We start from the raw sequence: 14,495 nt of genomic DNA on the forward strand, positions 1-14,495 counted from the left end.
TAATTTGTAGCTCCAGTGGGATTAGAGCTACACCAACGTCACTATCAACATAAAAGAGACCCTGGGAGGGGAAAAGGACAGAAAATCCTAAAAGGCTGTTCCATTTCCACTTTAAATGAAGCAAAGTAATTCCAGATTTCTTGAGACAAAGACTCAACTTTTGGAAGGTAATGGTGTAGAACCACACCCTCCAAAGACATTCTGAAAACTCAAGCAGCATGTTTTAAAAAGTAAATTACTGGATGCACCTGCCTCGTGCTCTTTAACATAAGGCTAAAAGAATGTTATGACCTTTCAAGCCTTTTCCCATGAACTACAAAAAGGTGGTCATGCTGTATGAAAAATACATTACCCAAGAATAACAAAAAGATTCACAGTGGTATGTATCCTAAGGCATCCCTGAAATTATCTAAACCCTTATATGAAATTATCTAAATTTTGGTCATTCCCCAAAATGGTACTACAGTAAATAGAGCTTTGAAAGGATAAGTTGAAATTAGGAGTTATGCCTTACACAGGCATAAAAATTTGGAAAGCCCAACCAGATTCACCCATACATCCAATATCCCACTCCACATGGGCTCTGCTCTTCCAGCTTTGGGTCTCCTGGGTGCAACATCATTCTTTATATCCACATTACATTAACTGAAGAACTCTTAACAAGAGAATCTATTCATTTTTAATTTGGATCAGACGTTTCTTTTACTTCTGGGTTTCCAAAGCAGTCCACATCTTAAACGAGAGTAGAAGCAAGAGACTCAAATATGAGATGCATTCTGGACTTTAAATAAACTACACAACAGAACCTTAAACTATATAAAATTACAGAGTCCAGCTTCCCACTGGGAACAGCAAATCCACAAACACAAGCTACACTATAAGCACAGCAACTAAGCACAGAATTTAGGTCTGGTACTATTAGTTCAGCAAGGTTAACAGAGTCTCATGACTCCCAGCATATTCAGCCCACAGATTTCCCAACTGTGGATAGGAATGCAAAGAAAATGAGCGTTTTGACTCTAACATTCTACTGGCAAAAGTTTATATTGTTAAATAATTGTGACAGGCTCACATAGGACAATTGAGAATCCACAACTCAAATCCACAAATCCACAGTTTAAACCCTATCACTGATCAAGACAGCAGTCCCTTCAGATATGTACAAAACTCCCTTTTTTCCCAGTTTTCTTTTTTAAGATAATTTGGGGCTGCACATTGAAAAAACTTTCATATCAATCATTCTGTAAAGCAAATGAGCAAATTAACACCTTGAGATCTCCCCCTTCCTTTTCATGGCTGTGCTTGAATATTCAAAAATAATTTAATAAAAGTGCTCACTATTTATGGAGATAATCATGGATATAGTACCAATAAAAAAACAGGAATTTATGATCCTCTTTATTGAGTGAGCTCTCTCCACAATGAAGAACATTTAGCTTTTATACCAAGGATTTTGGTGGCCAAAATTCCTTTTCAAGTAATTCAAAATAAACTCCATTTCTCAGCACTGAACATTGTCAGTTGAATACAATGATCAATAGACTTCATCAACTGCAAGGTAGTTTCTTTACATGAACATTCACAGATCTTTCAACCATACATCAAACCAGACTCAACTTTGTACAGGCCAACACAGAAATTCTTCATTTAAACTGCACATCTTAAGGTGGCTTTGTTTTGTTTGGCTTTTTTACCTATGTAAATTACTCAGCTCCATAGGCTTATATAATTAAATCCTTATACTGTGCACTGTTCTGTAAATTTGTGGTAGGAAAAGAAAATCTCTCAACAGTACAGTGTTTAACGATCTCCATGCTTCACACATTTTTACCAGATAGTCTACCCTGCAATTCTATATAAAAGGTAAACGTGCCTCTAAAAATGCTTGTTTTCTAAAAGGAAGTTCATTTTTCTTCTTAACAAAACTCAAAAGGTTGCAAATCAAATTTTTCAAGCTTTTTTCCAAGTGGCCCTTTAAACAAATCCTTGTTTAAAATCTGTGCTGAAGATATCTGATTATGCTCAATACTGTTCATGTAAGGATCTTTTCATTAAGGAATCATAGAATCCTAGAATGATTTGAGTTGGAAGGGACCTTAAAGTTCACCTCTGCCATGGCAGGGACACCTTCCCCTAGACCAGCTTGCTCAGAGCTCCATCCAGCCTGGACTTGAACCCTGGTGCACTTCACAGAATTCGTAAAACAAAAGACTAATTCTAGATATTTCTCTTTCTGAAAACATAACCAGAACACAGATGAATTACAGGAATATGTTGACTGTTCTTATTCATATATCCACCAATAACCATGGCATATTTCAGATCCAACCAAAATTATATTTCTGTTAAGATCTCCATTACCATCCTCAAAAACCATATCCTCAGTAGACAGGAGCATAAACACAAGAGCAAAGTTCAAGGCTACTGTAGAGCAGCAAAAGAGAAGATTAAGCAACAAAGCTTCTCTTTTGAAAAATGCTGCAGCTCCAGCCACTGCAGGAACAGGCCACAGAGTCTTGTCAGGCTGATCAGAAGAAAAGGAACTGATTTTCAGTAGAGCTTACATGAAAACAAAGGTCAAGTCTGAAACAGATAAAGGTCACAGGCAAAAACCAAGGGAACCAGCTACTCACATCAGCTTAGAGGAAAACACATCCGAATAAAAGTGAGCATTTACTTGGACTTGTAATCACACTCCTCCAATTCTAAGTATCCAAACTCCCAGAGCAACCTCAAGTGACCTACAGATATGGATTCAGCTCCCTACACAATCATCTGGAGTTTCCTAGTTTTGGAAACATTATTTCCCTGTGCCTCTGTGAAAAAGTCAAGTTGAATAAAAAATTCACTCCATTCAGTAGCAAAAGAATAATTCTTCTTTCAGCCCAGAGAATGTGAAAACATTTTTCCTGACAAGAATTGCATTACATTTACACTTGGGAAATCCACAGGCAGGATTACAAAAAAAGACACTTGAAAAGTTATGAGCATCCAGATTACCTGACACATATAACACAATTTATCTCTTCTCAATATTTGTAGCAAGAGATTATGGTGAGTATTTTCTAATATGTGTCAACAGATACCAGAGAACCTTACAGACTTTAAGTGACTTAAGCTGCCTAAATTGCCACAAGCATCTTACACCAAGACCTCTGTCATATTCCTTTAAAAGTGGAAAACTAAAAAATAAATTCCAAAATTCAATTCTGAAGTATATTCATGCAGTTTGGAGATGCAATGCTAACTTAGGAAGAGGTGGAAAAAAAATTACTAATAGGCACTTAAAATGTTCTTTCCAAAAATTCAAGGTCTCTGACGACACTCTTAACTGTAAGGGGCCTGTGTATATTAAAACACAATGTGTCCTCCTAATTCTATGATCAAAACCTACAGTAAACGAAACCAACATTCAACTCTCCTAAATATAAAGGATAAAACAAAGTCTCAGGCCAGTGGACATTAAAACACTAAGAATTTGTAAGAGGGGAGGGGATTGTGTTCTTAATTCATATTTATCTTAAAAAAAAAGAAAAAGCCAAGGGTCTTAGTTGGTTTTTTCCCCTGGAATTGTAATTATATAGCAACATTGAATCTTCAAGTCTTACTAAACATCTTCAAAGCACTTTTTAGTTATACTCTTAAAGAAGAATGGAGGAAAAAAATTAAAGGTAACAGAGGAAGAATTCTCTAAATACCAAAAGACACTACCTGTTGTACCAGAGGCTACAGGCAAGCTAGCACTGATGAAAGCATACATGTTATGTTCACCTGGTTCTAAATATGTATTTTAAATACTTTGTTTTGATTATAGCTCATTTCACCATATATAGACTGTTTTTAGGCTATGGGTTAGACTAGAGCACCCCAAGCATTACTAAACCCACTGTCAGACATCTGTCCACAGTAGCACAAGACTAGGGAAAAATAATCAGTAGCTCCTGTGTCAGGGCCTCATCCACTACCAAAACCAAATGCAAAGCGTTTCTGTGCAGACACCAAAACATTCTTCCTACAAATAATCTAAGGGAAATAAAAAAATTAGTTTTGGACTTCACCAAATCTGCTAATTAAGGAGATGGATGGGACATCATTCAGCAGTAAAACAGCAATAAATTTCACCCCAAATTAAACAGCAGTAAAATTCACCCTCAAATGCAAGGAAACTCTAAATTAATTCCAAATTTAATCTAGCTAAACGGACTATTTATAATCAAGCAAACCTTAAATTAAAAGCACAGTATAAACAGCTAATAGCTAACAACAGACAAACAGATGTCAGCTGGGCAGGGGGGGGATGTTTCAATAAACAAACCCAAACATATCCGCATGAGAAACCAAGAAGACAGAACCAGTTCTGGAGACTCGGTGCTCAATATGCTCCAGCGCATTATTGAAGTGTAACTACTAGTTTTTGCCCAAACATAGAGCATTATTTCAGATAAATTCATACTTTGAAGCTTCAAAGCAAAAGGTGTCTGTTTCTATGTCTTGAAAAGAAAGAAATATTAGGGAAGCTGAGGTTTATTGATAATCAGTGAGAATTCTGAATGTTAACTCCAATCTCTGTCTGACTTAAAACTAGTGTAAAGCCAAATCAGTTCTACTAACAGTAAGAGCTAAGTAAGATTTAGCAACTGAAACTTAATACAGATGTCTGAAAACACAACAGGAAGAGTCCTGTTCATCTTTGCTGTCAGAATAGGGCAGGAGCAGTGGAGGATGTGCCTGCCCTGACATCCATGTGAAACCCTTTGGCACCTCCAGGATTCCTAGGCACTCTGCTGAGATTAATGGCTATTATTCAGAAGTCAGCACCAGCTGCTGCCAGAGTAAGAAGTGCAAGCTATGGCACCTCGGGGCTGAGCATCTGGGAATGCTGGAAACGAAGCTGTACTTCAAGTTCTGAGGAAATTCCAGCTGCTGCAGAGCCTGGCAAGGCCTTTGCTTAATGTCTTTTCTGCCACTGTGTTCTTCGTATTAGGTACAATTCAAAACCTCATTTCTATGTCTATGACATCCTGTATTACTCAAAACCTGGCTGGAGGAAATCCAAATACCACTACTGAGAAAATAGCAACGAAATCCTTAAGTCCATCATTTCAAAACAATGCCAGGGCAGTCTTTTGGCCAGGTGTTTTGATATTTCTTATGTGCGAGGTATTGACTATTTCTGAGATTGTCTAAGGAACCTCACTCTATAGGGACATACCTGAATTTCACTGAATACAAATATGAACTGACACACACCATTTTTAACTGAAGTGTGAAGTAGTGATAAAATATTTACAATGGATAGAAAGCAATTAGTTATTTTGCATACCTTCTACAGAAAAAAAATGAGGCATGATAAATTTAAGATCAAAATATCAGAGGTGCAAGATTAATATGCTTAATATGTGTTGCTTCATACTTTCATTGTATTTATCAGCTTATAAAATTAACATATGTATTAAAATTTTCATCCTGATACCAACTGCTGTGAATTCACTGACTGTGCTTTTATTTGTGATAGGCACCAGAGTCACTGGAGATTAAACTCTGTTTTTCACCATCCAAAACAAGCATCATGTTTTCATTTACATAAAACATTTACATGAAATTCTATCAGCAAAATGAATCCTGGCCTGCAACACTTTAATAGCAAGAACTGTAGTAATTTGGGCCTCATCTACCTTAGTTTCAAAATTTAACCTTTAAATACAATTTTACAGATTAAATTTGAAGCACAAAATCTCAAATTTTGTAGAATGCACTCTGAAAGGCACTTAAAGGGCATCATTACATCCACAAAGGCCACAATTAGTATCATAACTAAATGCATTTATGTTATAAAGCTTTTCAAGTAAAAAGCTAATGTTCTTTTTTTTTCTGTGAAAAATCATAGAAATAATAAAATTAAGCTCTAGCACAGCAGTTTGATTTCCTCAAGCTCATTTTCCAAGGTTAGAGTACAGTTTGATTGGGGTAATCTGTAATAGAAGGAAACTCCCAGAAAACAAAGAGCATTGCCAAGAATCCAGTTATTTTATCAAGACACTGGTGATGTATTTCACTTCCAGCTGTCCACACTAAAAACCCAGAAAAAGTCAGCTTTACTTTGAGTAAGTGTAAGAGATAAAGCATACCTATATAAGACTAAAATGCTCTCCTCTCAGTAACTGAGACATCCACAAAAGCTGCCTTACCCTAAACAGCTGTCCCAGGTTTATGGAGCTAGAATTGATGCCTTAAATTCCCAGCTGCCCACCACACTAAGTGTGTGCTTCTCTGTGACCCCAAAATCTACATCACTGCTGCAGGAAAAACTGCATTTACTTTTAGAATCTAAGAGATGCAAATACTGATTTGCCATTTTGAAATTAATTATATACACACCAGTATGAGCTTCTTTCTTATACACAGAAAACTCAGTGAATGTAAGGAATTAAGCATAGGGATGCCATCAGAAATAGAGTTTCTTCATAGCAAAACTAGAAGGGTAATTCTGGTATGGAAGAAATCCATCTGGCACTCCTGCATTTAGACCAGGACTTCCCATCAGTCATCAGAATGGTCTAAAAACTGTCTGGTTCAGCTAAAGATGTTTTCAGCTAAAACAGGAAAAGTGCACATAGAAACAATTCAATTCAATACCCATTAAGATAAAGTAGTCTAAAATCAACTACAAAGACTTGTTACAAGCCAAGCCTGAGAAAGAAGTAATACTTTGGTTACAGCGTGATTTAGCAATTCATGAATTACACTGGTCTTTGTACAGTTAAACTGACCTTGCAGATCTACTAAATTGAAAACAACTACTATGATTTAAAAAAAATTAAAATCTACACTATTCCTTCTTTGAAAAAATATAACAGCTGTTATTTTATTAAATTTAAAGACTTTACCCTCTTTGAAAACCACAGCTAAACAATGGGTCGGTTGAGGCAGTAGTTCAAAAGAATGCTCTGCTTGAAATACGAACGAAAAAGTTCTAATAGTTTCAAATATTACTCACCATAAAGTTTTGACAGTGAACATGTATTAGAATTTTAAAAAAAAGCTTTTTCACCTCATCAAAAATTTACACCCATGAAGGAACTGACTCTACCACAACAACAACAAAAACTGTCCAATACAAGAGCTACTTCTGATGTAGCAATAATAATGAAAGTATTTCTGATTTTTGAAAGCACCACTTGAACTAAGCACCACTGAGGACAAAAACAGCAGTTCCACAGCATGAAAACAGTATTTTCTAACAGCAATCTACAAAAATCCATACGCTGCTGTATGTTTATACAAAACTGTAGTAAAATTTCCCCCTCAACTGACTTGCTTTTCCAATAGATTTCACATGAAACCATGCAATTATGGCATTCTTGAAAAGAGAAACTGTTTATTAATCTTTCCAAAATGTTTAGAAAGTGATGTTTACATGCAAGTGGCCTCCTAGATTTAGGAAGGAAGGCTGAGAACCAAAAAGGAAAAAGGGGAACAGAAGAGTTGAGAGCTGGGATGATTCTGGTCAGCCACAAACTCAGGTCTTACACGTTGCAGGTAATGCAAGCGGTTAATGGCCTCCATTAGTGTAGTAAACGTGACATAGAGGATGAGGAGAAGCCACAATTATTACAACAAAAAATCAAAAAATGATCTTTGCCTGCAGCACATGATTTAACACGGGCAGCAGCAAAGGTTGGAAACATCTCCTTTCTGATTTTCATCATTATAACAGAACTAGATTAACAGGTGTAACATTTTCGTTTCTATCCCTCAGTAATTACTGGCACCAATTACCACAGTGAGAGTCATACAGTCATCACATTATAATGAGAGCAGTGAAAGAGGAGGACTTAACACTGTTTTAAAGGGTATAAACAGTAACTACAATATTTAAGGATATGGGAATACTTGTAAAAGCATCATTGTGTCATGTTTGGGACAACAACCACCATGCCAGAAAGCACAAGGCTGTCAACAGTTAACCAATACCTGAAAGTAACCCCTGCTTTGCCTAGAACCAAATGCTTCTCAACACGTTCAAAGTCCATTTGTATTATTTTTAACTCGAATGGATAAACCCAACGAGTTCTGTGGACACCAATCACCTTTCCTAACTATGCTCCTTACGTAACAAACCTAACACTGCAGGCCACGTGCATACTCCACAAGGCACTAATTAGGATCTCCTAGCAGAACCAAAAAAAAAAAAACCCTCCAAAAACCAAATCCAAACTTTTCAGAAGTAACTGAACAGGTTAAACAACACACTCAGACTTCTACGTTGCCATGATAACTTAGCATGCATTCAAAAGGTAGCAGTCTTCAAGTTTTTAAATCAAAGTCTGTGATAGTGTCAGAATGGTCTGTCTGGGATTCACAGAATCCCAGAATGGTCTGTTTGGGATTCACAGAATCCCAGAATGGTTTGGGTTGGTAAGGTCCTTAAAGTGCATCCAGTTCCAACCCCCTGCCATGGGCAGGGACACCTCCCACTAGACCAGGTATTAATTCTTAGGTACATGAATGAATCAGGCAATTAAGAAATAGCATTTAAAAAGTACAAGGTGCAGAAAAAAGTCCATCAAGTTCTATTGAACAAAAGGATGTAGATACCATTCCACGTTTATGCTAAACCAAGGAAATTCCAGAAACTGGGAAAGCAGACTGAAAGAAAAGGGCTGCTCTTCCCTGCTTTCCTTGCTTTTGCATCTTTCTCAAAGTGAGCAAGCACTAACAGATCCAGGACAGAGTCATCTTCCCCGAAGACAACCTGACTCTTCAGTACGTCAAAACATACAAACACATCAAACATACAAAAAGCCAACAACACACCACAAAGAACGCAAGAATCATTGAAAAATCCCCTCCTTCCCAAACGTCCATACCTGTGGAAGTGCAGTATTGAGCTGCCTCTGCAAGGAATCCCTCTCATGGCCAACCTCATGCAGCTTGCCCTGGGTGAGGGCAAGCGTCTCTTGAGTTTCTCGCAGCGTTTCTAGGAGGCGATCCCTTTCTTCCAGCATGGACACCATTAACTGCTCGAAGTGGGAATCAGCATCTGATTGCAACGGGGAACCTGAACCGTGGCCTCCATTTCCCCCGGCGGGAATCTCGGCCTCACTGATGGTTGGCATCACCTCACACATCATCTTGAAACAAAACGAGATACAACAAAGGCCAGAATTTTCGATCAAGCAAATCTAAACAGGAACTCTGAGTGCTGCCCTTAGCTCTCCCCACGATAGCATCAGCAAAGGTTGCCAGCACCTTGGTGCTTGCCACTATTTCATTAAGAGTGGAGAGAAGGTACACAGTCAACCTAATCAAGGCTCCGCTTCTTAATGAGAATCTCATGACTCCTTGCAAAACCAGATTTTTGCAGCTACATCTCAAACTGTGACCTCCTTTAAATGGATTTATGTTTTTGTGAGGAGTAAAGTGCTGCTGAGATCTTTTAAAAAAAGCACAAAGATAGGTATGCAGCCTCACACCAAAAATTATACACTTCATCCAGTAACTGATTACACTGCACATTCTGGGAATCGTTATCTGCTTCTTCCACTGCTTCAAACGTACAAAGATTGTATCTACAACAGTACTTTGAGCTTGTGTTGGCTGCAGAAGGCTTATGGTGGTGAAAGTGATGTATGGTAAACGAGTGGAAAATCCAAACAGTCCAATCCGGGAGATAAAAACATGTAAAGGAATTAAAAAAGCAAAAAATTCATTATGAAGTAGTAGCAGCTGTCAATGTGGACAGCAAAAGTAAAGGTAGGCAAAAATAATTAAAGGCGGAGGATGAATGCAGTTCACAATGCAAATGAGAGCACTGCACTACTGGAAGTGAGCACACTAAACTGGGAGCACCTTTGAGAGACCCTAACAGAGCTAAGGCATCAAGGTTTTAAAAAACATGGAAAAAACCCACTTGTGTAATTACCGCACACTGAACCACCAGGAAAGCTCTTCAGGCAACCTATCTCAAAAGCATAAACTTACAAGAACTTAAGGCAAAATCAGGAGAAGTAGCTCCCCCAACCTCTCAGGTAACATAAACCAGGTTCTCAACCTTAAATTTCACATTCATATCTTAAAATTTTAAAAGAACAATTCATTCTGAGTCTTACTGTGGGTGCTCTTAATCCCTTGAAAGACTTAGAACAGTCAGAAGTGCTTTGTAACATTTCCGTGCATGATCACGATAAGCCCTGAATTTTCACCACTACGTTACTTACCTTGCTCAACAAAACGAAAAGTCTTGATAAACAGGCCCCAGGTTTCCTGCAGCAGCAGTTCTCTGTTTTAGCACTTTTCTGTTATCCCCCAAAACATTTTGGATTGCAAAGCACCCATCCAGCTCCAGTCCAATGACTGTTTAATCGAAACACATAAAAAAAAATAAACCTGCCGAGGAAAGAGCAGATCCAGTAAAAAGCAGCAGCTTCAGCTAACTCGCCAAGTCTCCAGCACAGAAGAATGTGAAAATAAACTGTCTCAGCTTCCCATCCCTCTATTACTGGCCCATAGGTCCTGCAACAGCTGGGATGAAGGAATCATGTGCTGACCAAAAAAAAAAAAAAAAAAAAAGTAAGTAGTCCGATGCAGAGGTGCAACAAGCTTCAGTAATTCATTGCTCATAAATTCCATTCAGGTCACAATCGCATTATTAAACAGAGTACGGACAGCAGGGGAAAACAGCACGAGCCTTCTTGTAGAGGATTTGGAAAAGCCTCCCTTCTTTTCTCTTCTATTAATTCCAACGGGAACCTCTCCTTCCAGTTCCCTAGGTCTTAGTTCAAACATTTATAATCCCAAGAGCAAGGCGCTGGCGTCGCTTTGGAAGGCGAGCAGGGAGCAAGACCTGTTGTTTTCCTCTGCACTAGTCCCGCAGACCATGCTCCGCAACCGAGAGCGGGGAAAGAAAGGACCTGGCAACTCCGGGAGCACCGGCCCGGTCCCGCCGCTCCCGTTCCCCGCGGAGGGCCCGGCTAACAAAGCTGCAGGCGGAGGACGCGGGGCTCTCCTGCTCCCCCCGCCCGTCTCGGGGAGCACCGGGCCGGGCCTCCCTCCTCGCCTCGCTCGCTCGCCGCCGGAGGGCCCAGCGGCGCCAGGAGCGCGGCCGGCCCGGGCTCCGCTCAGCCCCTGCGGAGCGAGCCCGGCCACGAAGGCCCCGGCAAGTCCGCCCTCGCTCCGGCCCCTACCGAGCGGCGGGGACTCCGCCGCGCCGGGACGGACCCCTCGGGCCGGGCCCGGCTCCGCCCGCCACCGCCGCCTCCACGTCCGTGGTGGCCGGCGCGGGGTCGGCTAAGGCCGGGTGGGTGGTGCCGGCCGCCCGGCGGTACCGCCACGGCCTCAGGGGGCGGCAGAAGCACTGCGCGCCCGGAGAGCCGCGATCGCCGCCGCGGCCCCGCCGCTCCCGGCCCAGCTCGCCGCCGCCTCCCGCCGCTCCCGGCGCTCTCCGCGGCCCCGCATAAATCAGTGCGGCGCCCACAATGCACCGCGCGGGGCGGTGCGGCCGCTCCTGCCCCCCTCCCCGCCGCCGGGGACCCAGGTTCGAGACCCGCTCGGCGCTGGCTGCCTTGTGAGTGATACCGCCGCCGCCCACGCTGCCCGGTCCGAAGGAAAGGACGGGAAAGCCGCAGCGGAGCGCCGGGGCGGGAGGTGTGCTCTCTGAGGACTGGGAACGGGGCGAGGCTGGAGCGGTCCTGTCGTCGCAGCCCGTGCAGGGGCCTGATGTGGCGACAGAGCCGGGCGCGGCGCGGGATCGCAGCGCCTCTCCCGGCCCCGGCTGCCTCAGCCCTCTCCCAGCGCTTCGGCGAGCCCAGAGGCTGTGACCTGCTCTCGACACCTCGATTCGAAAGGACATTGAGGGGCTGGAGCGAGTCCAGAGGAGGGAATGGGGCTGGGGAAGGCTCTGAAACACCAGGAGAGGCTGAGGGAGCTGGGGGGCTCTGACTGGAGAAAAGCAGGGGACATTATCACTCTATACAACTCCCTTAGAGGAGGTTGTGGCCAGGTTGGTCTCTTTTCCCAGTCAACAAGTAACAGGACAAGAGGACATAGTCTTGAGCTGACAGGGGATGTTTAGGATGGACATCAGGAAGAATTTCCTCACAGAAAGGATGATCAGACATTGGAATGAGATGCTCAGGCAGGTGCTGAGACCATCCGCAGAGGTCTCTGAGGAAAGACGACATGGCACTCACTGCATGGCCTGGTTGGCACCATGGTGTTTGGTCATAGACTGGACTCAATGACCCCAGAGGTCTTTTCCAACCTAATCCATTCTGTGATTCTGTGGAGTCACCAGGTCCCCAGCACAGCAAGGGGCAACTTCACCGACATAGCCTGTTCCTTCTCCACAGGAAACTGGGTTTGGCTACATTAACTATTATAATTTTTCCGATACACCATATAAATGTTTTTCCACTTGCATTTCTATAGCTTTTACTCTTCCTGAGGTCTTCACCATGCCGATGAGTTGAAAGTTGAAGTCTGCAGGCAAAGCTTAGAAAACTCTCTTTCCTTTCTTCACATTTGTGTTACCACCCTGAATAAAGTATTTGCATTTTGGAGCCTATTGTTGCTTTTATGATGGAAAGCTCTAAAAGGCATCGAGGGTCAGTTAGGCAGACAGAGGCAAGTCATGCAAAAAAGTGGCAGTCCCTGCACAGAAGGTTTTGCAGATTGTCTCTGGATTCTGTGGATTAATTTGTAAACACAACATCTCAACACATATTACTGGATAGAAAGGATCACAAATGATGAACCCTTACCCCACATATGAAATTCTTCACAAGTTTACTACATTGTACTCCTTCCCTTTGGTGTCTGAGCCTTTAGAGTGAAGTCAAGTCACATTTTTTAAGCTTTTCCTGTACAGCCACGAAGTCTAGATTACTTTTTTTTTTTTTCCCTCCTGAAGTTTATAATGTAATCCCATGACTCTGGAAACTAGAACTTTGAGGAAAAAGCCAAATATGATGAGGCACATTCAAATCACGAGTTCTGCCAAATACTGCTCAGCACAGATTTAACAATGAATATCTGAGTAACTGAGGTCTGACTTTTCAATGTAGGAGGAGTAGCAAAAAGACTCCGAAATAAATTGTTATGAATTAACCTCTATATAGGTAAATAGTTTTATTTATAAGCTTTGATCCAGATTTTCAGTGGATGAAGCTCCCAGGGCTTTCAGTGGCTAAGTAGCTCCCAGGGCAGCATGTTCAAAATAACCTGCTTCAGCAAAACCAAAACAAGGCTGGAAAAAAAAAGTGTATTCATGTAGATCCTAAAACATGGAATAACATTATCTCAGTCTGGGATGCCTTGGAATATGTGTTTTTCTTTTGCAACTAAGTTCTGTTTTGTCCTTAAATGGTTAAAACCAAAAAAAAAAAAAAAAAAAAAAGATTTGTACCATGCTATAATTCTGCTTCATTATGAAAGCAAAGAACCTACTACACAATCCTGAATTGAGAATAAATATGGATAAACTCTGTATATTAATTTTCACTTCACCCAGTTTGTTAACAAGGCACAGACACATTCAGATTGCTCAGCTCACATCTGTGGTTGGATTTTCCATCTAAGAGGCAAGAGGTTTTAGCTGCAGACCCTCCTCAGCCTCAAGGAGTTGTCACCTTTATCACCTTCAAATCACTCTGTACACAAGTTTCAGAAGAGGGTGGAAATGCCAGTAGTTAGGCACTTTCTTGAGAAATGGGTTTCAGCCTCAGGTGGGAACAAAGTTCCCATAGCATATAAATGTCTGCTATATGAGAAGGAGGCACTGGTAAAGAGCCAGGTATTTATTCATACCCAAAAGGATGGCTTAGTCCAGGAGGGAACCTACATCCAGAATATCCTAGCTAATGAATATGCCTCCCACGTGGCATACTGCAAATACCTTCCTTAGGCACCATGCTCTGTGAATGCCACACAGAGCCCACACTGGATACAGCAGAGTTTCTGAGGTGCCCCAAAAATATTTGAAAGGCCTGGCTTTAAAGCCAATTGCTACTCCCATGTGCAGTCCACCAAAGCTGAGACCAGATCAGTGGGGAAGGCCAGGACTTGAAGTTCTAGAGAAAAAAAGTGAATGTAAAAACAGATCTTTGCATAATGCTCTGTGCTGCACAAAATACACATGGAACAATAAAGTCAGAACTCCCAGGCTCTGCAAATACCAAAATATTTCTCAGTCCTATTTACTTTGTAGTACAAGGAAAAGAGTTTCCTTCTTTTTCTTCCTCCTGGGCATGTAACCCAGGATATACCATCTGACATGAAGAGCACCAGCACCTCAGATCTTTTTAATTAAATGAGTGTGATGTCTCTTTTGTAAGTTCAGCAAGAGGTCTGGCTCCCTGTCCACGTCATTTAGCAAGATGTAACACTTGTGGATGTGTCTGGAAAGAGCCCCACATACATCAGGTGACAGCAAAATAATCAGTCCAGAGACCCAGGTTAAATCTCTCCCTATTATTTGCCCCTCAAAAAACCACACG

At 41.4% G+C, this 14,495-nt stretch overlaps 1 protein-coding gene across 7 annotated transcripts in view; it reads right to left on the bottom strand.

Annotated features, from left to right (window-relative positions):
• Nucleotides 1-11,123, bottom strand: part of PPFIA1 (PPFI scaffold protein A1) — a 51,937-nt gene extending 40,814 nt beyond the window's left edge. For 5 of the 7 annotated variants that reach the window (XM_088057221.1, XM_088057223.1, XM_005531780.3 and 2 more), the window contains exons 1-2: nucleotides 10,221-11,123; nucleotides 8,871-9,134 (exon numbers count right to left, since the gene is read on the bottom strand). In XM_088057221.1, the coding sequence (XP_087913347.1) occupies nucleotides 8,871-9,134 (264 nt within the window). In that variant the 5' untranslated portion in view covers nucleotides 10,221-11,123. The remainder of the gene's footprint in view (nucleotides 1-8,870; nucleotides 9,135-10,220) is intronic. The other 2 variants (XM_088057225.1, XM_088057224.1) reach the window with 1 other exon arrangement.
• Between the last annotated feature and the right edge of the window lie 3,372 nt (nucleotides 11,124-14,495).

The sequence above is a fragment of the Pseudopodoces humilis genome, chromosome 7 (genome assembly GCF_049639895.1).
Source record: "Pseudopodoces humilis isolate 2021_Gansu_Grassland_sample_001 chromosome 7, ASM4963989v1, whole genome shotgun sequence".
In the NCBI taxonomy this organism is placed as follows: Eukaryota; Metazoa; Chordata; class Aves; order Passeriformes; family Paridae; genus Pseudopodoces; species Pseudopodoces humilis.